Source organism: Alligator mississippiensis, chromosome 13 (genome assembly GCF_030867095.1).
Source record: "Alligator mississippiensis isolate rAllMis1 chromosome 13, rAllMis1, whole genome shotgun sequence".
In the NCBI taxonomy this organism is placed as follows: domain Eukaryota; kingdom Metazoa; phylum Chordata; order Crocodylia; family Alligatoridae; genus Alligator; species Alligator mississippiensis.
Genome location: NC_081836.1, coordinates 18510134 through 18531175, shown reverse-complemented (window position 1 = coordinate 18531175; position 21042 = coordinate 18510134). Strand labels below are relative to the sequence as shown.

The following is a 21042-nucleotide window of genomic DNA, read 5'->3' as shown; positions in this document are numbered from 1 at the left end:
GAGCAGAGGGAGCTAGGGCTGCCCTATAAACCCTGCTACTGCTGCTGGGAGGCAGCAGTGATTGGGACAGACCTGGAGCCTAGGGTTATAGTCCAGCCTCTGCCACTGACTCACTGGGATCCCTGGCCAGCTCAGGCAGCCAGTCTGTCTCTCAGTTTGCCTGCTTTTGGCCATCTTGGCACAGACCCTGTACAGTCTGCTCTCATGTCATCCCCACCCCACCCATCTCAGTGTTGCTTGGCTAGTCTGATCTCAGCAGGGCAGGCTCTGTCCGTCAGGGCACTACAGAGGTAACATACTGCCTGCAATGCAGAGGGCAGCTGCTACTGCCCAGGCAGTGCAAGTGGCCAACTGAGGTTGAGGGGAGGCACATTTCCTGGCCCAGCCCAGCACTGTCTTCTAGGCATTGCCATTACCTTGCTCAGCTGGGTCACAGGCTGGTAGAGGCTGCTGCAATGTGCCTTACACCAGGCCTAACCACTGGCAGAAGAAGCACTGCCAGATGCTCCTGGAGCTGCAGGCACTACAGGCAGCCTGGAGCAGCTTGGACACCATCCACCAGCCCGTTTCCCTGCAGCTGCGCAGTAGGCAGGTCCTGGCAGCAGGATGCTCCATTGCTGTACAGCTGCTGACAGCCAGGAGCCAGCCAGATCCTGGGAGCTTGTGGGCTGGGCTCTTCCTGTGTTGTGGCCACATCTGTCTGGCACTTCTGCAGCGCCCCAGCAGATGGCATCATTTGCCAGTCACTGGCAGCCAGGGTGCTGATGTGTGGCAGAGATCCTTGCCACCCAGTGGCTGGCCATCTTCCCTGTACAGCCAGGGCAGAGGCAGGGGGTGATGCTGGGGGTTCTCTGGCCTGGCAGCCCTCTCCCTGCATCTTGTGCTCCTGGGAGGCCTATGAGAAACTTGCATTGCACTCTGGTACTGGCATGGCAGCTGCTGCACAGTCCTGTGGCTGGGAGCACTGGATTCCTCTCACAGGCAGGCTGGCTCCTGGTGGTCAGCAGCGGTGCAGCAGTGGAGCATCCTGGTGCCATGACCTGCCTGCTGCGCACCTGGGAGACAGGCTGGATGGTGGCTGAGCTGCTCCAGGCTGCCTGTAATGTGTGCAACTCCAGGAGCAGCTGGGCCTGTTGTGAAGCACATTGCATCAGCCTCTGCCAGACTGTGCCCCTGCTGAGCAAGGTACTTATGCCCAGAAGATGTAGCTGTTGCCCATGGCACTGGTGGGACAAGGACTGAGAGCAGGCTGGGCGGTGGGGGAGAGATGGTGTGAGTGGGATTTCCTCTCCATGAACCACAGCTCAACCCTGCAGGCCCTCCAGCTGATTGGTTACCCATGGGCATCTTCTCTGGGAAATGTGGGTTGCAGGGAAGGAGGGCTTCATCAAGGAGAGGATGGTCCTGTGGGCGGGAGGTTAATGCAGCTGCTGATAGTGCCACCCTCTCCTCATGCCAGTGGGGCCTCCTGCAGGGCAGGGCAGGGCAGGGCAGGTGTGCGGCCTGGTGGTGCTGCCAGCCTCAGCTCAGCCCGGCGGCCCCGGCGGAGATCTGCCAGGCCAGCTGCTTGGACTTCCTTGGCGCGGGTGGCTCCCCGGGGGCTGCGGCAGACCCAGGCGCTGGGGCAGCTGGTACCAGCGGAGCGCCCCAGGGGTCGATCTTGCGGCCAGTTTTGTTCAACATCTTCATTAACAATCTAGACGACCAGACGCTGCTGCTTTCGCCACCGTGCGGGGCCTTCGGGGCCCACGGGGCTGCCCGGCGCCACGAGCCGCCAGCTCCGGAGCGGCCCGCGGGGGCAGGGCGCAGTGCGGAGGAGCCGGGCCGGGCACGGGAGGCTGCGCGCCCCGCCGGGGGTCCCGCACCAGGGCCGGAGCGCTGCCGGCGCCCGGCCGGAGCCCGCGGCCCGCCTCTGCCTGCGCGCCGCGCTCCCCGGGGACGCGGCCCGGTGCCGGCGCTCGGGGCGGGGCGGCGGCGGTGCGGCAGCGGCGGGGAGGGCAGGAGCACGCCCGAGGCGCGGGGCCCGGAGGCCGGTGAGTCGGCGGAGCGGGGCCGGCGCGGTGCCTGGCCCCCAGGCAGGGGCCCTGGAGCGGGGGCCGGCCCGCGGCTTTTGCCCCCGTCCCAGCCGCAGCGGAGTCCGCGGGGTGCGAAGTCCCCGGGGCAGCGGCCGCTGCTGGTCCCAGTCCGCGCCGGGCTCCTTTGGGCAGGGACCTCCGACAGCAGCCGCCGCATGCCGGCACCCCTTGCAGGCTCGGGGGCTGCGAGCGCCGCTGGTAAACCGCGGGGCTCACGTGCGGGCCGGGCTCGCCTGCCCGCGGCTGCTCCCTCTCGCCGGCTCAGGCCTCCATCTGCCCGCAGGCCCCGGGCTCTGCCTCTTCGTGCCCAGGGATATTTTCCTGCGTGTCTCTATCACTGGAGAATCTGGGGCAGAGACCGGCTGGCTGGGGGAGAGCTTGCTGCCACCAGCCATTTCTTCACCTGTCCCACATACCCTGCCAGAGGCACCCACTCTGGCCCCAAGCCTGTAGCTGCTGCTGGAAGGTGCCAGCCAAGCGCTTCTCCTTTCGCTGCTGGGCCATGGCTAGTCCTGGGTTTCCAAGGCAGCTCTGTAATTGCAAGGAGCTCTGGGCGTGTTTGTCAGCAGCCGAAGGCAGGTGCTGTTGGTGGTGAGTGCTCAAATGGCTTGGATGAAAAGCTGGCCGGGGGATCCCACATGGCAGATGGCAGGACCTAGCTGTGTGGGAGGACTGGGGGCTCCGGTGCCAGCGGAGGGGACCAAGTATATGCCATTTTCCCAGGGCTCTTCCTCACCTCAGTGGTGGGTCATGTGGGAGGCAGGTGAGATCTGGAACCTGAGTGGTTTGTTTCCAAGCGGCTCTGAGCCACTAGACGCTGACTGCTCCCAGCATGCTCAGGCAGCACAGGCAAGGCCAGGCTCCCATCTATGGCACCGCCTTCTCAGGGAGCACAGCCTCTCCGTGGAGCCGACCTCTGCACAACACTCAGTGCTGCACTTGCCAATGAGGTCTGCCCTGGAGCTTGGTGGGGTTTCAGGCTTCTGCAGAGCCTCAAACGGCATCCAGGGAGTGCTGCCTGCACTATGCGCTCCAGCAGCCCAGCAAGAGCCTGGGTACCCTGGCAAGTACAAACGCTGTCCCAGCACGCCCGGCTAGCCTGCTCCACCGCTCTCTGTACACAGGGCCAGGCCACCTGACAGGCTGAGTCCTGTTGTCTGGAGCTCCCAGGAGGATTCTGCCTGTGGTGGGGATTTTCCATAGCACAGTGTCCCTGCTTGAGTGCCTGCTGCCCAGCCTCCCTGCACATGTCTGGCACCTGGACAGGGGACCCCCTTCCCAGCCAGGGGCCAAGGCTAGGGGACTCCGGCTGATAAGGGTAGAGCCATTGGCCCCTCCCACAGGCGTAGGCTGGGTTGCAGTCCATCTTCTTTCCCTTTGCAGTTGCATAACTGCCTGCAGAGACTAAGCCTGGCTGTGTCTAATTCCCATGTAAGACTTGGGAGAAGTGAGCCACAGGTCCATGCGCAGGGATGTTCCCAGCTTTGGGGCCCATCACTGGTGCTGTGAGGGACAGCGCACATCTTGCAGCTGCCTCAAAATGCTTCCCTCCTGCCTTGCACACAGACACGGGGGCTGCATACAGGCCCATGGGGGAAGGAAGTTGCATCTGCAGCATGGAGGGGTTGGGAGGGGTCTGGCTCTGAGGGGATTCTCATGGCTCTTGCTACAGAAAATGAAAATTGTGTTTTCCCTCAGGCTCCAGCTGTCATATAATCATAGAAAGTTAGGGTTGGAAGGGACCTCAGGAGGTCATCTAGTCCAACCCCCTGCTCAAAACAGGACCATCTCAAACTAGATCATTCCAGATAGGGCTTTGTCAAGATGGGCCTTAAAAAACCTCCAAGGAAGGAGATTCCACCATATCTGTAGGTAACCCATTCCAGCGCTTCACCATCCTCCAAGTGAGAAAGTTTTTCCTAATATCCAATGTAAACTTCCCTTGCTACAACTTGAGACTGTTGCTCCTTGATCTGTCATCTGCCACTACTGAAAACAGCTTAGCTTCATCCTCTTTGGACCCAGAACTAGACGTAGTTGAAGGCTGCTATCAAATCCCCTCTCAGTCTTCTTGTCTGCAGAATAAATAAACCCAGTTCCCTCAGCCTCTCTTCATAAGACATGTGCCTCAGCCCCTGAACCATTTTTGTGGCTCTCTGCTGGACCCTCTCCAACTTGTCCACTTTCTTTCTATAGGAGGGGGGGCCCAAAACTGGTCATAGCATTCCAGATGTGGCCTAACCAGTGCAGTATAGAACAGAATCATTACTTTCCTTGATCTGCTGGCAGCACTTCTCCTAATGCAGCCCAATGTGCTGTTAGCCTTCTTGGCAACGAGGACACACTGTTGGCTCATATTCAGTTTACCATCCACTGTAACCCCCAGGTCCTTTTCTGCAGAGCTGCTGCTTAGCCAGTCAGTCCCTAGGCTGTAACAGTGCATGGGATTCTTCTGTCCTAAGTGTAGGACTTTGTACTTGTCCTTGTTGAACTTCATGAGATTTCTTCTGGTCCAATCTTCCAATTTGTCTAGGTCACTCTGAATCCTAGCCTTACCTTCCAGTGTATCTACTACATCCCCCAGCTCGGTGTCATCTGCGAACTTGCTGAGGATGCATGCTATGCCATCTTCTAGATTGTTAATAAAGATGTTGAGCAAAACTGGCCCCTGGATCGACCCCTGGGGCACTCCACATCATACTGGCTGCCAACTAGACTTTGAGCCGTTGATTACTACCCATTGAGCCTGACAATCCAGCCAGCTTTCTGTCCACCTTAAAATCAATTCATCTAACCCATACTCAGGGTTGAATTAACATATAGGCACATGCCTAGGGCCCTAAGTGAAGAACAAGTCCAGTTGTGCTTATTTTACATATTATAATTATGGAATGAAAAAAGTAGGGGGCCATGTCCTGCCCATACTTCCTCAGCTTGCTTGCAAGAATGCTGTGGGAGGTGGTATCAAAAGCCTTGCTAAAGTCAAGGTATATTATGTCCACTGCTTTCCTGGCATCCACTAAGTCAGTTATCTCATCACAGAAGGCAGTCAGGTTGGTCAGGCATGAGTTGCCCTTGGTGAATCCACGTTGACTGTTCCTAATAACTTTCTTCTCCAAGTGCTTAGAAATGGGTTCTTTGCGGACCTGCTCCATTATTTTTCTGGGGACTAAGGTAAGGCTGATCAATCTGTAGTTCCCTAGATCCTCGTTCTTTCCTTTCTTAAAGATGAGCGCTATATTTGGCATTTTCCAATTGTCTGAGACCTCCCCCGATCGCCATGAGTTTTCAAATATAATGGCCAGTGGCTCCACACTTCCCCAAGTGAGAGTAAATGGTTTGTGTATTCCCTGACCTTCCAGATTGGTGCATTGTGGGGACAGGGCTGGTACTAGGGAGCATGGGGCAGAGCCAGTCACCTGGGGTTTGGGGCAGAGCTGGTGGCACCTACCTGTGCAGTGTCTGCTGTAGCCAGTACTGTCATGGGGTGTCCTTGTCATCCATACAGGTGAAGTCTTGGCCTTTCTGTGCAGGGGAAGCAGGGCCACCTTTTCCTGTCTAGCATGGGGTCAGGGCAAGCTGAGTTATAAACCTTTGTTTATAAAACATGGAGCAGCAGCATGGCATCCCGGAGCAGTGGGTTGGAGCCAGCTGCCCAGTGACTGTGGCCCCAGTACCCAAGTGATGGCCCCTTGTAGGCCAGAGATATGCCTGGCTGGGCTTTCCTGCAGCACTAGCAACAGGGTCCCCTGGGGCAGGAACTGGGTTCCCTGTTGGGGTTAGAGGTTCCTGAGCCCTGTGCTTCCTGCTGAGGATTTGTTATTCATTCAGGGCCAACTGGTCTTGAGTATCTGTTGCAGCAATTCAGCGGTGAGTCATAAACGGGGAGAGAACAGGCTAATGGATGTGTCTGGGCTCTGCTGAGGGCCAGAGCAGGATCTCAGCTTCTTGCCTTGATGGAGGGCTGCCTCTGCTCTGAAGGGCTGTCCTGTGAGTGGGACTGCCTCCAAACCTTAAAAACACACACACACAAACATCATCATCATCTAGCAAAAGCTTTTCTTCACATACGTTATATCACATTTAAAGCCCATGCATCTGTTACAATAAATGCACCCGTGGATCAGCGCTCCCGCGCACCCGACCACAGCCCTTTCCCTAACCCAATCACTCTTTTAGTCCTAGCCCCGATTTTGGGGTTTACATTCTCAGCTCATTCACTGTCATTGTCACTGTCACAGTTGCTATCTGCTGTTGCTGTCCCCAAGTCTGCCGGAGCACAGCCTCACCATGGCAATGGTGAAGGTGGGGCTGGGCTGAGCATGGTGGAACAAGCCAGAAGGCATGTCCTTCCAATGGGTTGTGTAAGTCTTTGCCTCAAAGTTGGGGGACAGGGACAGGAGAGGTTAACGCTGGTGAGGGCCAGCTGGGCAGGGTGTGAGGTCCTTCTGCTGCCCCAGCACTCCTGAGCGGGGCTGCTGCCTCCTGGCCAGGCACCTTGTACAGGAGCCTTACTGCCCTGCATAGGGCATGCTTATTCCCTGGTTCAGCAAGCAGGAGCTGCCGCAGCTGCGGTTGGGCTCTGCTCCTCCCCACAGCTGCCACCCTCTGTTCAGCCAGGATGACTCTTCCCCAGGAGCAGGTCCTGGCATGCTGGGCAGGGAGGCTTCCCGGCAGCAGACACCACCAGCAGGGCCTGGGAGCTCCACAGCCCTACTTCTGTCTAAGTGGGGGCGGGCCCCAGGGGAGAGGTGGGGATGAGGAAGAGGGTGGTGCAGGTCCCAGGTGGGGCAGACACCATGCATAGGGCTGCAAGGAGAACACTGCCTCTCCCTGTGCTTGCTGCTGCGTCCCTGCAACTTTGGGCTGTCCTGGGCTGCTTCATTTCATCACAAGGCAGCTTCCCTGTCCTTCCAGAGGTGTCAATAGGGAACCTGGCAGGGGAAACATCATTATCAGCTAAAGCGGTTTTCCTAGGAACAGGGGATAACCACATTTCTGACAGAGGTAATGTGTTCATTGCTTTATGCCCACTTTATGGAAGTGGGAGACTTCTCCCTAGTTCGCTCCTGCGGCCGTATGGCTGAGGGCAAGCGAAACTCAGGGGAATCTGAATCCCAAGCCTCTGGGCTTGGGCCTGCACATAGGATGCCCGCCAAATGATCTGGAAACAACTGAAGCCCCAGGTAGGGGTGGAGGATGTTTGCGTGTTGCAGGGCCACATATGGTTCTTGAATGACTCATGGATTTGGAATTTGACTTGGAACATGAACATTTTTACTCAAAAAAAAAAAAAAAAAAAAAAAAGTCAGTGGGGTTGAAGCTCTGGGATGTTCCTGCTCCAGGCTCTGCACCCTGGCCTGACTATTTAGAAGCATCTGGCCAGGGGTTGGTGATGTTATCGCCAAAGCACCTTTTGATGAGGTCCTAAAATAGAACCCAGGTGCCCCAGCTCTCAGTCCTTTGTGCAAAGTGCAGGGCCCTGCCTGTACTGCTCAGGCAATGACCTGTGTGTTAGCCCCATGGCTGCTCCCCAGAGCTGGCTTTTCCCAGCAGAGCTGGCCCAGCTCTCACTGCCATGAGCAGGCAGCCTGTGCAGCTGCCGTGCCTCTGCAGTCTCCATAGCAATGGCTATTTATAAGCCGCCCCCTTGGGAATGGAAGGCTGAATTCCAGTGGATATTTGGTCGCCAGCAGGGCAGGGCCTGGCGTTGCTAGGGGCTGGGCTGGGCTGTTCCCAGGGCATCTCCGGAGATGGTATCGTGCGTGGTAGGCTGCTCTGAAGTAATGCATGGCTGTTTTTTTGGCTGCACTGAGGCACTACCAAGCTGCTCAGCGCACAGCACAGGGAGCTTGGAAAGGGCCTCACCAGAGCGAGGAGCGTGTGGGAGCTTCCTGGGCCTCGAACCAGCCATGAAGGCACATCCTGAGGAGTGAGTGAGGGGGACAGAGGCTTTAATGTGGGTCATGCTTCCCCGTCAGAGGAGTTTGCCTCTAAGCAAAGTGGTGGGACTTGCAGGGAAGGGATTTGGCCTCCAGCAAAGGGACATTTGGGGTGAGCACGGCCCACTGGAGTGGGAGGGGATGGGAGGAGGAAGAGGAGCTTAGAGCATCTGGAGATAGGGTATATATGCATGAAAACTGCCATCCCAGAACACAGCAGAGCTGGACCAGGTCTTGAGATGAGAGTAGTGCATGCACGGTGGTACTTTCTCACCAGGGAGCCCAAGGGAGTGATCTGCCCTCAGCCTTGCCAGCACTTGAGGCTTTAGGGCAGGTTTGGCTGAAAAGAACAGTTAGGGACTTGGAGGCACATGGAGGTTGGGTTGATGCAGCCCGGGACTTTTGGGGTGAGGTGACTGCTGTCAAAATGGGGTGGACTGGCAAGCATCTGACATGGTGCCAGGTGAGGGCAGAGGTGGAGCCCAGGAAAAGAGGGGAGAGGTAGGAAGTAGCTATGCAGAGGGGTTGTTTCAAATGGGAAAGCTGGACAAGGGGATCGGTGGGGTTCTGTCATGGGGCTGCTATGACATGAGATGCCCTTTTGCGAGGCTGGCACACACTGTCCCAAAATCTGCAGATGGTTTGTGCTGAGAGGCACTGCTCTACAGAGTGCCTGCAGGGTGCCACTCCATGTGACTGCACTGGCTGGTCTACAGGTATGGCCCCCTGCTGACTGCCCCTAGGTGGTCCACAAGTCAGGCCAGGGCTGGGCTGGGCACCTTTTGTTGAACCCCACCCTTAGCACTGTGTGAACTTGCTGCAGCTGCAGCAAGTCCCCAGGGGCCAGCGCTGAGCCCTGGCTGAAACAATGCTACATTTATCCAGGAACAATAGGAGCTGCTGGGACAAACAGACAGACTGGCTTGGAGATGGAGGTTGATAAATGTGTGAGTGGGACTGCATGGCGAGGGGCTGCGACTGCAGGGGAGCAGGCTCAGGGGCCAGCAGGTCCCTGCTTATTCTACACCCCCCAGTATCCCAGCCTTTGTGAAGTCCAGACCTGCAGTTGCCCCAGCATCTGAACCCAGGCACCCCAGCTTGGACACCACTAACTGCAGGGAGAGGACATGAGCACAGACAGGGCTGCAGCCTGGAGTGGCTGTGGGGGCAGGCATGGGGACAGCAGCTACTGGGAAGGGGTACCTGCAGAGTGGGCTGGTCCATGAGAGAGGAGGTACTGTTTCTGTTGCAAGGCTGTGGCCTGTGGCTCCACAAGTGTGGCCAGGATGGGGGTGGTGGTGGCAGTGTGAGGCTTAGCTCTGAGCTTGGAGGCAGGTGCTGGATGGAGGTGGTGGTGGCTCCCACCAGCCAGATCTAGGCCTAGCAGCTCACCAGGCTCTGTGCTGGCATGCCAAGAAGGCTGTCCTGGTACCCTGCACATTGGTGCGTGGCTTCCTCCTGGCTGTGCTGTGGAAACTTTGACCATGACAGTGTGGCATCCTTTGGGCCTTATTTGCCATGACATTAACCCATCACTCTTCTCGCTGTCATGGCTGCAGAGGACTAGCAGTGAAATTTCATCATTGGTCCTGGCTGTGTAGTGACACAGGCTATTGGACAGCAGCAGTTCACTTGCAGGACTTGGCCCTTGGACACCAGGGCCTGTGGCACTAGTTTCTGTGCTCTGCTGTCCAGCCCCGTGAGCTCTGCCAAGGGAACCATGGTGTCCAGGCTGGCTCTCCAGATTGTCTTTTTGCAAGCTGGGTGATGGGTGCAAGGGGAATGGGTTTTGTTCCTGTCTTCCCCAGTGTCCCATGGTTCATACTGGAGGTGCTGCCTCAAGAGCTTCCTGCAACTGCTGCTATGCCTAGGAGTGCCAGGCTGAGTGCACAGCGTGGGCTAGAAGGTCCTTTTTGCAGTGCATGTGTAGCAGGCTGTGATGGGATCCTCCTCCCTCCAGCTCCAGCTCTGGCTGCAGTTCTGTGGCATGGAGAGCACTGTGCACACAGTCCCTGCTCTGCTTTGTGCCCAGGTCAGGAGTAGGGGTGCTGGGCTGCCTTGGCTTCCTGCCATAAAAGCCCTGGTGTTAGGAACAGTGAGCTGGGCCAGTGCGCAGTGCAGAGCATAAACGCTTGGCGTCCACTTTTGACCTGGTAGCTGGCAAGTCTGGCCCCCGCTCTGCTGATTGCAGGAATCCGGAGGGCAGGCCAGTGCAAGAGCCACTGGCAGGGCATGTACCTGCTGTGGCCCGACCAGCGTGGTGTATGCAGATGGGGGCTTCAGAAACCTGACACTTGAGCTCATGGTTAGGTTACTGATCCTGCCGCTCATTTAGGAGGGCATGTATCTTTCCAGGAGCCCTGGAGGCTTAAGTTCCAGCTGACAGGTGTGTGTGTGTTTGTGGGGGGCAGGGGAGCCAGAGCAGAGGCCAGCTCAGGAGGGGTCCTCCCCACTACAGCCTGTCTGCACAAACAAGGTGGAGCAGATAGGGCACACTGACTTCTTACTCACTCCAAACCCCAGTGATGCCCCACCTGCTTAGTCAACAGCCTGTCACCGGGGAGATTCCACCCAAAGCCAAAGCCTGCCCAGGAAGATGAGTCAGTGAGGTTTATGCCGAGGATGCAGGCAGCCCAGCTTGCTTCATGGGCTTTGGGGGAGTCTGGGCTGCTGGACAGGACAGGCTGCCCCACAGAGCAGAGCACTTTCCTGTCTTGTCATGGGTGCTGGCTGAGCTGAGGTCCTCATTTTCAGTGCTGGCTGCTATGGGCAGAGGTGAGTCTGGAGCCGGGGGATTAGTGGTTTGTGTTTCCCAGGGCCTGTGTCTGCCTTGTCAAAGGAGACTCTTTGTTGTTCTTGCCGCCTGGGCCATGGGCTGCTGGCATTAGCTTTCACAGTTGCCGCAAGCTGCTAGTGATATACCCCTGAGCTGCAGCTGCTGTGCTGTGTTCCCTGCGTCAGGCGGACTGGACATTTGCCTCCTTGTTCCAGGGGAGTCCAACTGATTGCGCAGGCAGCGTGTTCCCCCTCACAGGCCTAGGTGGAGTAAACGCCCCTCGCTTCTCCTGTGTGTGCATGTGCATGTGCATCTGTGTGTGCATGCGCCTGTGTGTGCTATCATATTTGTCTAGTTCCCTGCAGAGGCAGCCTGGTTTCCCCTCCCCCCAGTGGCCTTCCCTTCCCCCAGCTCCTTCCCATTCATAAGGCTGCATTGCAGCGGCTGTGAATAGCTGCCTGTGCCTTCATACCGAATCCAGCCAGACAGGCTTACGGGGGTGAGTGCTGAGGCTCCATGCTGTGCTCTGGGCTGAGCCCCTGGGACTCTGGTGGTGTCAATCCCAGGGAGGGGTTGTGCCCAATCTGGGTGACATTGGGGCACAAAGTCCTTCCCAGGGAGCAGGGATGGTGATGTGCTGGCAGCAGCTGCAGGCGCAGTACTGGTCACACATCTGGCAGGCAGATATTTAGTCCATGGAATAAGAACCAGGTAGTGATGTGGCAGGGAGCCTGGGCATGTCTGGGGGACGCTGCATGGCGGGACCAAGCAAACTTCTCCCCGGGAGGGGAGTCCCAGAGCTGTGCCTGGGTCTGGGTGGCTGTGCTGTGGGAGGGCTATGCCTTGTCTGGGGGAGGTGGTGTCTGGTGAGGACTTCCGTTACTGCCTGTGTTTGCTTTTCTTGCCATGCTGCATCTCATCACAGGTGCTGTCCCCTTGCATTTGCCGCTGGAGCATCCTGGCCCCAGCCCTGCAGGGTGTTGGTGACGGAGCCTGTGACAGCATTTGGGAGCTCTGGCTTTGTCCCAGGCTGCAGTCAGGACCAGCTGGCACTTGTCTTGGTGCTGCCCTTCCCAGTCAAACCCTGGGTGGCAGCAGCGCATGTCCAGGGGACTGGCTCCAGGGGTGTGTGAACAGGGTCCTGGGGACAGCTCCCAGAACAGGGCAGATGTGTGGGACCTGCAGGTGCTCCTGGCATGAGCACACATTTGTGGGATCCCAGGGCACATGGAACTGGGTGGGAAGGAATGTAAACACATGGTGGCGCTTTTGGCATTACGCCTAGCCCTGCTTCCGCATGAGGGCAAAACTAGGGCTCTGCCCCAGTTCTGCCTGATTTTCACACTGCATTACCTGTCGCTGGTTTTGATATTCACAGCCCTGGGGTGAGGGCACTGTGCTTGCAGTGGCTATCCTGTTGCTGCCTGTGGGCTCTGAGCTGGACTTGGGGAGTGTGGCAGGGAGCTGGCATGTTTGGGGGCCTGGAGGTGTTGTACATTCACTGGCAGGCTTCAGGGCTGGCCTTCACCTCTAAGCATAGCCACAGCTTGGGAGCTGCATTGCTCATTTGCTCTGAGCTGCCAGAGCTATTACCAGTACCCAGTGGTGCTGGCCACCTGGCTCTGGGGCAGGGAACTTGGTCCCTGGCTGCATGCTCCCAGCTGCAGCACTATTGAGTGAGTTACAAACCTTTGCAGCGTTCTCAGGGCCTGCACGCGTGACCTGCACACGTGGGCTGCTTGCACATGTGCTCTGTCTGGGAGCAGGGCAGCCAGGCTGACTTGGCTGGGGCTGTGTAGGGCAGCTCAGATCCCCTCCAGAAGGCAGAGCCAGTAGTGGAGGCAGGAAGGTGGAGCTCTGTGGAGACTGGGAGGGGCCAACTCCCTGCAGAACAACCCACTCTGGCTATCTAAGCTGGAGGTGGGTCAGTGCTGCGTGCCCCTCATAGTCTTGAGCTCAGCACACAGTACCATGAATCTGCTTTTCACTAGCTTCAGGTCCTTTGGGAATGGGCCAGCAGAGGCTGGTGGCAGGATCCCCCAAGGAATGCAGCTGGGGATTGCTGCTTCTCCAGCTCTGCTCAGAGCCACAGGAGGGGCCCAAGCATTGGAGGGACTAGGGACGGAGACTGAGAGGTAGAGTCTGTGCCAGGGGAAGAGCTTCCTTGGGTGAGTCACAGCTGGGGACAGCCCAGCATAGCTTCCCTGGCCTGGCCTGCCTTGGCCTGGCACAGTTTTTCCCTGGCAGCAGCCCAGCCAGGGGGAGGCAGCTCCCAGCTCTGGGCCAGCTCAGCCTGGTTCCTGTTGGCTCAGTCCTGGGAAAAGGGCTCCCAGCTGGGATTGCAGTGCCCCCTGCCCTAGGTTTGTGGTGGGGAGTACTCCCTGCCTTGCCTTGCACTCCATTCCTGCCAGGGCATATTCCCCTGACCCTACTGGCCCAGATGGCCAAGGGAAGTGCCCAGGCACTATGTTGTTCTGCCACCACCTGGGAGACCCCAGAATGCCCAGTGCCATTGTGCCCACATATGGGGCAGAGCTGGCATACTAGTGGGGCTTGGCATGAGAGAGTGCTTCAGTTCTGATGTCAGTGGGCCTGGGTAAGGAAGGAGGGCAGAAAGGGGGCAAGGGCTGGAAATGAGGGACTGTTTCCTCTTCCACCCTTCATGGAGCTCAGGCTGCATGGGGTCCCTCTGCTCCCTGGGGTGCTGCCTCCTGGTCTGGTGCTGAGAATGTTCCCTGTGGCCTCAGGCCTTCCAAAGAGGCGTCCTTCCAAGGCCCTTGGTCCAGCAGGGCATGGTGTGCTGTCCCCTGCTTAAAACAATTTCCTGCATGTGCTGCCCTTTGTTTGTTTCCTCCTGAGGACATCCTACCTCCTGAAACACAGGCACTGAGCACATAGGCGGTACAGGGCACAAGGGCTGCCAAACAGAGCCACATGGTCTGTGGGTCCTGGCTGAAGGCGTGGAGTACTGTGGGGAGCATAGGACTGAAACCATGAGGCAGGCAGGAGGGAGAGCACCAGGGCAGCCTGGCTGCTGCAGGCTGGGTGAGCCATGCTGGCCAGGGGTCATGCCCCACACAGCGAGTGTATAAAAATAGTTCCCGTGGCTGGTGAGAAGTGCAGCCCTGGGGAGGCCGCACAATGGGAGGAAGGCGGCCTGGCTCACAGGCATTGTTTCACAGCAGACACTTGCTTCCTCAGCCCTGTATTGGGGACACTGATATTTGAAACACAAAGCAACCAGCCACAGCCTCTTCTGTGTGCCCAGGGCTCGCGATACAATAGTGCTTGGCCCCAGGAAGGCCCTGGCCTGGGAACCTAGCAGTGCCTCCTCAAGCTGTGCTCATGACCAGGGTACTATCCATCTGTGGAGCCTGGTGGCCCCAGCCATGCTTGCCAGGCAGTGAGTATGGGCAGGGCAAGGGGCATGGGGCAGGCTGAGTTGGACTCTGTGTGCGTGGATGGGCTGGGTGCAAGGGGCAGTGACCCTCTGCTCACGAGGCCTGGCTGTGCCAGAGAGCATCCCTCCCTTAGCATGGGACTCCAGCCATGAATGAGCTGAGCTGCAGTCTGGTCCTGCGTGGCAGCCTGGCCTCACCTGGCCTGCAAGAAAGGTCTATGCACATGGATGGTGGGCAGGCTACAGGGCAGAGGGAGCTGCCTGGTAGCCACATGGGCTCAGAGAACCCCTCCTGTCAGGACCTGGGGGCTGCCTCCCTGCACTTTGCCATGTGTAGCTCTGGCTCTATGTTAGGGCACCTTGTATCTCACAGGTATGCCATCATGCGGAGTGCCAACAGCTGAACCACCACAGTCCCCTGAGCCTGTGCGAAGCCTGTGACAGCAGGTTTCACAGCACCATGCACTTTGATGGACACATACGCTTCGACCTGCCCCCGCAAGGTGAGAGTGCAACTGGTGGAGGGGGCCCAGCTGACAATAGCCTAGCCACCTCGTGCATGTATCATCTCCTTGGGCAGGGCAGGGTGCCTGGTAGCTGTGCCAGAGCAGGGAGAAAGCAGCAGCAGGGCCAGGGCAGTTTGCTCCCAGCTGCATCCAACCATCTAGCCTCCCCTGGAGAATATTCCCAGGGCTGAGGGCCTCATGTGTTGTAGCATGGCTATGCAGGGGGGGATGTCTTGCCCAGCAAGGCACCAGACAGGAAGGGGAATATTTTAAGAGGAAGGTTTGTCAACACAGAGGTTGCAGTGAGGGGCCTGTCAGCACAGAGACTGCCCCACCCTCCAGCCAGCCCCTGTCACATGGGGAAGGGCAGACCCCATGGTGTGACATGTATGTCTCTTCTGGTTGCAGGTTCCATTCTGGCCCGGAACGTGTCCACACGCTCATGCCCTCCACGCACCAGCCCTGCCTCTGACGTGGAGGAAGATGATGAGGGGCTGATGGATGGGAAGGGGTGAGTGCCCAGCTGGGCAGGGCTGGTGGTGGGCCTTGCTGCTCTCTGGGGAATGAGATATGTTGGGCCCAAAGTGAGTGGGGGGCTGGGCCAGGGGCATTTAACACAAGAGAACATAGCCCTGGGGAACAGCTCAAGGCACAACTTACTCTTGAGGCACCACTGCTAGTGCCTCAGTGAGTCTTGATGAGGACCCAGGGTTCCTGGCTACTCCAGAGGACCCTGACCTGACAGCGTGCTGAGTGCCATCCTGGCAGGGACTCAGCCATGCTGGTGAGGGCTAGCCTTCAGGGAAGCCCCTGGTCTGGGATCAGAGCCCCAGAGCACAGGTGTTCCCTGTAACCATGCATTCGGTTGTACCTATAGAGACAAGAAGAGCTCGGCACTGAAGCTCCCCAAGAAGAAAGCCCGGCGGAGACACACGGATGTAAGGAGCCCAGCCTGGAGTGTGGGGCGGGGAGATCTGGGCTGGCGCAGGGGTGCCAGGCCTGAGAGGTGGAACAGCTGTGGAGCAAGCACCCTGGTGACCCTGGCCTGTGTGCTGTGGTAGTCTGCAGGGTGCAGGGAGCATGAGCTGCAGCTGAAACAGCCTCAGAGCCAGCTGCACCCCAGCTGTACAGACAGGCCTATACCTGAGAATGGGTCGTGGAGCTCCATGGAGCCAGGGGTTGCTGTACCTACAGGGGACTGCCAGGTGGGTGGGAGCCACAGGACTGACCCTGCAAAGGGTGAGGGCTGGTGATGTTGAGCCCCAGGGTGTGAGAAAGGGTCTTGCTGACCAGCCTGCCCTTGCCTCAGGACCCCAGCAAAGAGTGCTTCACCCTCAAGTTCGACTTGAATGTGGACATTGAGACAGAGATTGTCCCAGCCATGAAGAAGAAATCCCTGGGGTGAGTCTGCCAAGGCTGCCTGCTGGGCATGGGACTGCCTTTCCCCTAAACAGTCTTGGCCCTGGGACTATTCCTGTGGGTGGGGAGCATGGGTTTGGCTTGGGACTGCAGGCGCCATCAAGAGAGTATCCTGGACAGGGCTCAGCCATGGAGCCTGGGTGTTGAAACACCAGCGTGGCCACCTCAAAACCCTACCTCCAGCCCAGCTCCTGGCTCAATGGCACCCCGTGCCCTGGCCTCCTTGGGCTTGGGCTGGGCTGCTCAGTGGTGCACCAGCTGGACCTGGTCACGTGCTTTTAGTCCTGCCCTATGCTGAGGCAGTGGGTACAGGCCTATGGTTGGCTCAACCCTGCAGTTTGACCAGAGTCCTTTGCTTGCCAGCAACACTCACCAGATTGCTGAATAGGCATCTGCCATGTACTAGTGCAAGGAATCACCCCTCTCTTGGCTTTGGCAGCTGTTGAAGGGGAGAATAGCCAGCCCTCCCCTTCCCCCTGAGCTCTCACTCTCCCCCTGGGGCCTGGAGCCCTCTGGCTGGGTGCCTGGGCCCTCTCTCCCTTGTGGCCTGTCTCAGTACAGTCAGCCTGGCACACCCAGCCCAAAGCCTGTTGATGGACCCTTCTCACTCCGAGCCCAGATCTGGGGGCAGGAGGGAAATCCTGCTACTGCCTGCTCCCGTGTGCGCAGGGAGGTGCTGCTGCCAGTGTTCGAGAGGAAAGGCATCGAGCAGAGCAAGGTGGACATATATCTGGACCAGTCCAACACGCCTCTGTCACTCCACTTTGAAGCCTACCGCTTTGGGGGACACTACCTGCGAGTGAAAGGTGCGTCCTGCATCAGGTTAGGCTGGGAGATAGCCTCAGAGCTGGTGGATTGACAGTGCATTGCAGAGAGGGCAGTGTGCAGGTGGTGGACGAGTGGGATGTCCCTCCTCCCCTCTGTTACATAGGCTTGGTTGCATCCCTCGGACGAGGAGCAAGTGAGGAACCTTCCCTGAGAGGGCACCCGGTCCCGCTCAGCCTGGGTTGGGGATGCTGCCCTGTTCTAAGCTGGTGCAAATTCAGACTGTGCTGGGAAACAGCCCATGACCTTACCAGAACCAGCCTCGCTGTGACCTGCCACAGCCCTGGACATGGGCTTCCTTCTCCTCTGGCCAGAGAGCTGTGCCGGAAGGCACCTGCTGCAAGCCACAGGAGCCATGAGTTCCAGCAGAGCTGAACTTGGCACACTTGCCCTAGGGGCTGGGCTGGACATGCTGTGGCGCTCACTGGTGAGCATCAGACTTGCAGTGCTGGGGGAGGTCTGGGCTTCACCCTGCCCCTGTGCTGATAGTGCTGCAGTTGCTGCGGGTTCCCCAGACCCTGCACTATTCCTGTTCTCAGACTATCTGGCAGTGCCCTTGGTGGGTGTCCAGCATGCTTGTGTGGGTAACCCTGCCTGTGCTCAGAGGACATGACCAGCTAGCCCCAGCATGTGGGTGGGTGCTGTACAGGAGCTCTGCCACTGATGGCCCTACCTGTGCTTCCTTCGTAGCCAAACCTGGAGATGAACTCAAGGTGGAGCAGGCTGTGAAAGATTTCAGATCCCTGAGCCTGCCCATCCTGCGGTCCTCAGGTGCTGGCTCCACTGTCCTCTTCACTTCTGTGCCCGACCAGTTGGAGCAGCCACTCTTCCACCGGGAGAGCATGGACATCCTGGTGAGTGTGGCCATGGTCTGGTGTGGTCTGTGCTCATGGGAAACAAGTGGGAGTCACTGAGCCACGTGGCAAGACTCAGTAGGCACCACTGTGCTGCCACATCTGAGAGGAAGTGCCCATGGCAAAGGCTATCTGGAAGAAATGTCATTCAATGTAAGAGGCAGCTAAGTCCTCATAGCCAATGCTGGTGGGCTCTGGGGAGATTGCACTTGTAGTGGATTTTCAGGTCAGGCTGGACTGTGGGGGCTGTTAGAGGTTCCTCATTCTGCATTAGCAGCATGACCTGGCTTATGGAGCAGAGACAGTGTGGTCAGGCAGCTGGCCCCACAGGTGGGTGGTATCTCCTCGAGCTGAGAGGGCTCTTCTTTCTCTCTTCTGAACCTTGGCTGCCACTGCATCATGTCTGTATTTCTGTAACTAGCCAGTAGGCAGATAGGATCAGGACGTGGGCAATAAATGGAGCCATAGCTGGGCATGTGTTTATTTGTTAAGTGATAGCTTCAGCTCACCAGGGCCTGGCTCCTTGATAAGGTGCAGTTGTGGTCCATAAGCAAATCTTCCATCTGTCAGCCCCAGTGGATTGTTTGCACACCAGGGACAAGGCCATGTTGTGGGGAAGTCCCTCCCCCCACAAGCTGTACCACAAAGTTCCTCCCATCCTTCTCCCCCTGCCAATCATCTCCTGTATCTCCCAATCTGCAGGGTGCAAGTGCCTCCTACATATTGGCTTAGAACTGCTTCCTTCCCTCCCTCCCTCCCTGGAATGCAGCTGCCTCTGGGTTGAGCTTAAAGCAGATGCCAGGCAGCAGAGTCCAGGCAGGGTTGAGAGGGTGAAGGAAGATTGCTCCAGCTGCCACTGTGGCAGGGACTCAGGAGGCACAGTGCCAAGAAGAGGCTGTGAGCTCTGCATACTCTTAGTAGGTGCTGAGGCATGGCTGGAGGAGTTTTTTTGGTAAAAATTATATATATATATATATATATATATATATATACCTGTACTTCCAACACAGTGCCAAGTGGCCCCTGTAGTTCATTTGGCAGACCAAATGCCAGAGGATTTGGGGTTTAAAAAAAAATATATTTGTGTGTGTGTGTGTGTGTATATATATATATATATATATATATAGTTACATAGTTACATAGATGCACACGCAGCATTCCGCATAAGCATTTCTACGCAAATCTTAAATGTATTTAAACCCCGCGCACACATTACAATGGTCACACCTGTGCATCGATGCGTTCCCGCACACCTGTCCACAGTCCTTTCTGTAATGTAGTCTCTTAGTTCTCCCCCTGCTGTTGGGGTTTACATTGTCCGTTTATTCCCTATCTTTTTTGTTGTCACTGTCACGCTCACTGTTGCTTCCGCTGCTGCTGACACTGCTGTTGTCATCGTTGTTGTTTCAAGGTCTGGTTGGGTCACTGTCATCTTCATTATAGCTGAACACTCCGCCTCTCAGAGTGTCCTTAAATAGCCTTTGCCAAGAGTCCCTTTGCCAAGTGGAGTTGGCTGTATCTTCTCCGTCCTCTCTCACCGCTTTTTGGTAGCAGGACTGGAGTTCACTCAGAAACATTTTGACAATCTGTTTCCTCGACCTCTGTGTGTCTACACTAGTTGGTTCCTGCATTGCCACAGGGTGCTCCTGACACAGGACACAAACTAGTCGATGCAAGCTGTTAGGGACCCCTGCTGTTTAGCTAGGTGTCCGTACAGTGCCACCTCCCTTGTCATCAGCCTGACGCCTGTCACCTCTTCTGAGCACCAGCTGCGCTTTGCAAGTCCTGACTGTGGGAACCAGAAGAGCTGCTAGGAGACAGAGCAAATAGCCAGGGCAGGGAAAAGAGGGTAGGATGAGCATGGTGAAAACAGCTGGGTGGGGTGGAGCCATGTCACAGCCAGGGGTGAGCCCAGGCCATACAGATGCACCTGAAGTTAACTCTCAGCCTGCTGCCAGGAGTCCCAGGATCTGGCTGCTCTCTCTCCATTGGCCCCAGGAACCTTCCTAAGCACCTGGCCAACAGCAGGTGGCTGGCTGCTGGCTCCTGGAAGGGGCCCATGAGGCACTGTGTTTTCATGGCAGTGAAGCTGGGGCCTGCGTCAGTAGAGGGCAGTGTTGAATTGGCTGTTTGGGCTCCCCTTCTGCCTGGGCTTCAAGGTAGAGGGCTGGGAAGCATCTGCAACAAGTGAGACAGGGCAGTGGCCAGAGGCCCTGTCTGGTGGGACTCTGAGGTGTGTGTGGGGTGGGTGGTTTGTGAGGATGTGTGTGTGTGACCCTGCCTGGTATGTGAGCTTGACCGATGGGACTGTGCAGCCCTGCCTTTGCCTCTGCTGCTGCCTCTGCCTCTGTTGGGTGCATACACAACGGCAGGGTAGGAACCAGGCTGCTGGGCCTGGCTGCCTGTCTGGGGCAAAGCCCAGGCCTTTGGCCAGTGCCACCTCATCTGGGAGCAGGCAGGTGCACTTTTCTGCCAGAGCTGTTGCACAGGTAGCAGAGTGCTTGTGGCCCATCCTGGCATGTCCTGTAGCCCCAGTTGACAGTGTCCAGGTCTGGGCCTTGTTTCCTGAGAGAGACAGCCTGGCACCACTCCTGGTAGCTGGCTTCAACCCTTACCCCTGCCCCCACCCCCACATAAAGCTTCTCTCTGTGCTGAGCCCAGGCAGGGGCTGTTTTTGCTGCAGGCAGGAAGGCCCACTCCTGCCTCTGTCTCAGCTCCTTACACTTCATTGCCTCACAGCTGTGAGGTGGCAGGTCCTGCTCTGCCAGGACAGAGCTGTTGGTAGTCTGAGTTGGGGCAGGTGCTCAGCCTGGCAGGGCTGCCCACACCTTCACAGCTGACACTGCAGCAGATCCTGTGTGGGGTGCCAGGGCTGGGAGCAGCTTCTCTGCCCAGCTTGCAGCACGCAGCCCCATAATCTGTATGCAGACAGACAGTGGGGGTGTCAGGAGACACCCAGCTCCTGCCAGCTGGCAGTGGTTGCGTGTGCCTGGTGTAGGTGGGGTCGATGCTGATACCAAGATCAGGGCTGGTTGCCACAACAAAGGCAAACAGGAACTAGTCTTCAGTGTGCACTGCATTTCTGAGGGCCTGGTACTGGAGCCTGTCCTAGTCTGGGCTGCAACTTCTTGACCTGCCGCAGGATTGGCTTGTCTCAGAGTCCTCACCAGGGGTGTGCCGCCCCAGCTGGGCAGTGCCTCTGTAGCTTGCTCCCCGAAAGGCCCTATGGTTCCTGGCAGGCAGGT

General features: G+C 57.6%; 1 protein-coding gene across 8 annotated transcripts in view; it reads left to right on the top strand.

Annotated features, from left to right (window-relative positions):
- Positions 1-21042, top strand: part of PLEKHG5 (pleckstrin homology and RhoGEF domain containing G5) — a 76453-nt gene that overhangs the window by 42131 nt on the left and 13280 nt on the right. For 2 of the 8 annotated variants that reach the window (XM_059716897.1, XM_059716896.1), the window contains 7 exons: positions 14567-14696; positions 15108-15210; positions 15577-15637; positions 15761-15904; positions 16009-16100; positions 16788-16924; positions 17634-17797. In XM_059716897.1, the coding sequence (XP_059572880.1) occupies positions 14567-14696; positions 15108-15210; positions 15577-15637; positions 15761-15904; positions 16009-16100; positions 16788-16924; positions 17634-17797 (831 nt within the window). The other 6 variants (XM_059716900.1, XM_059716903.1, XM_059716901.1 and 3 more) reach the window with 6 other exon arrangements.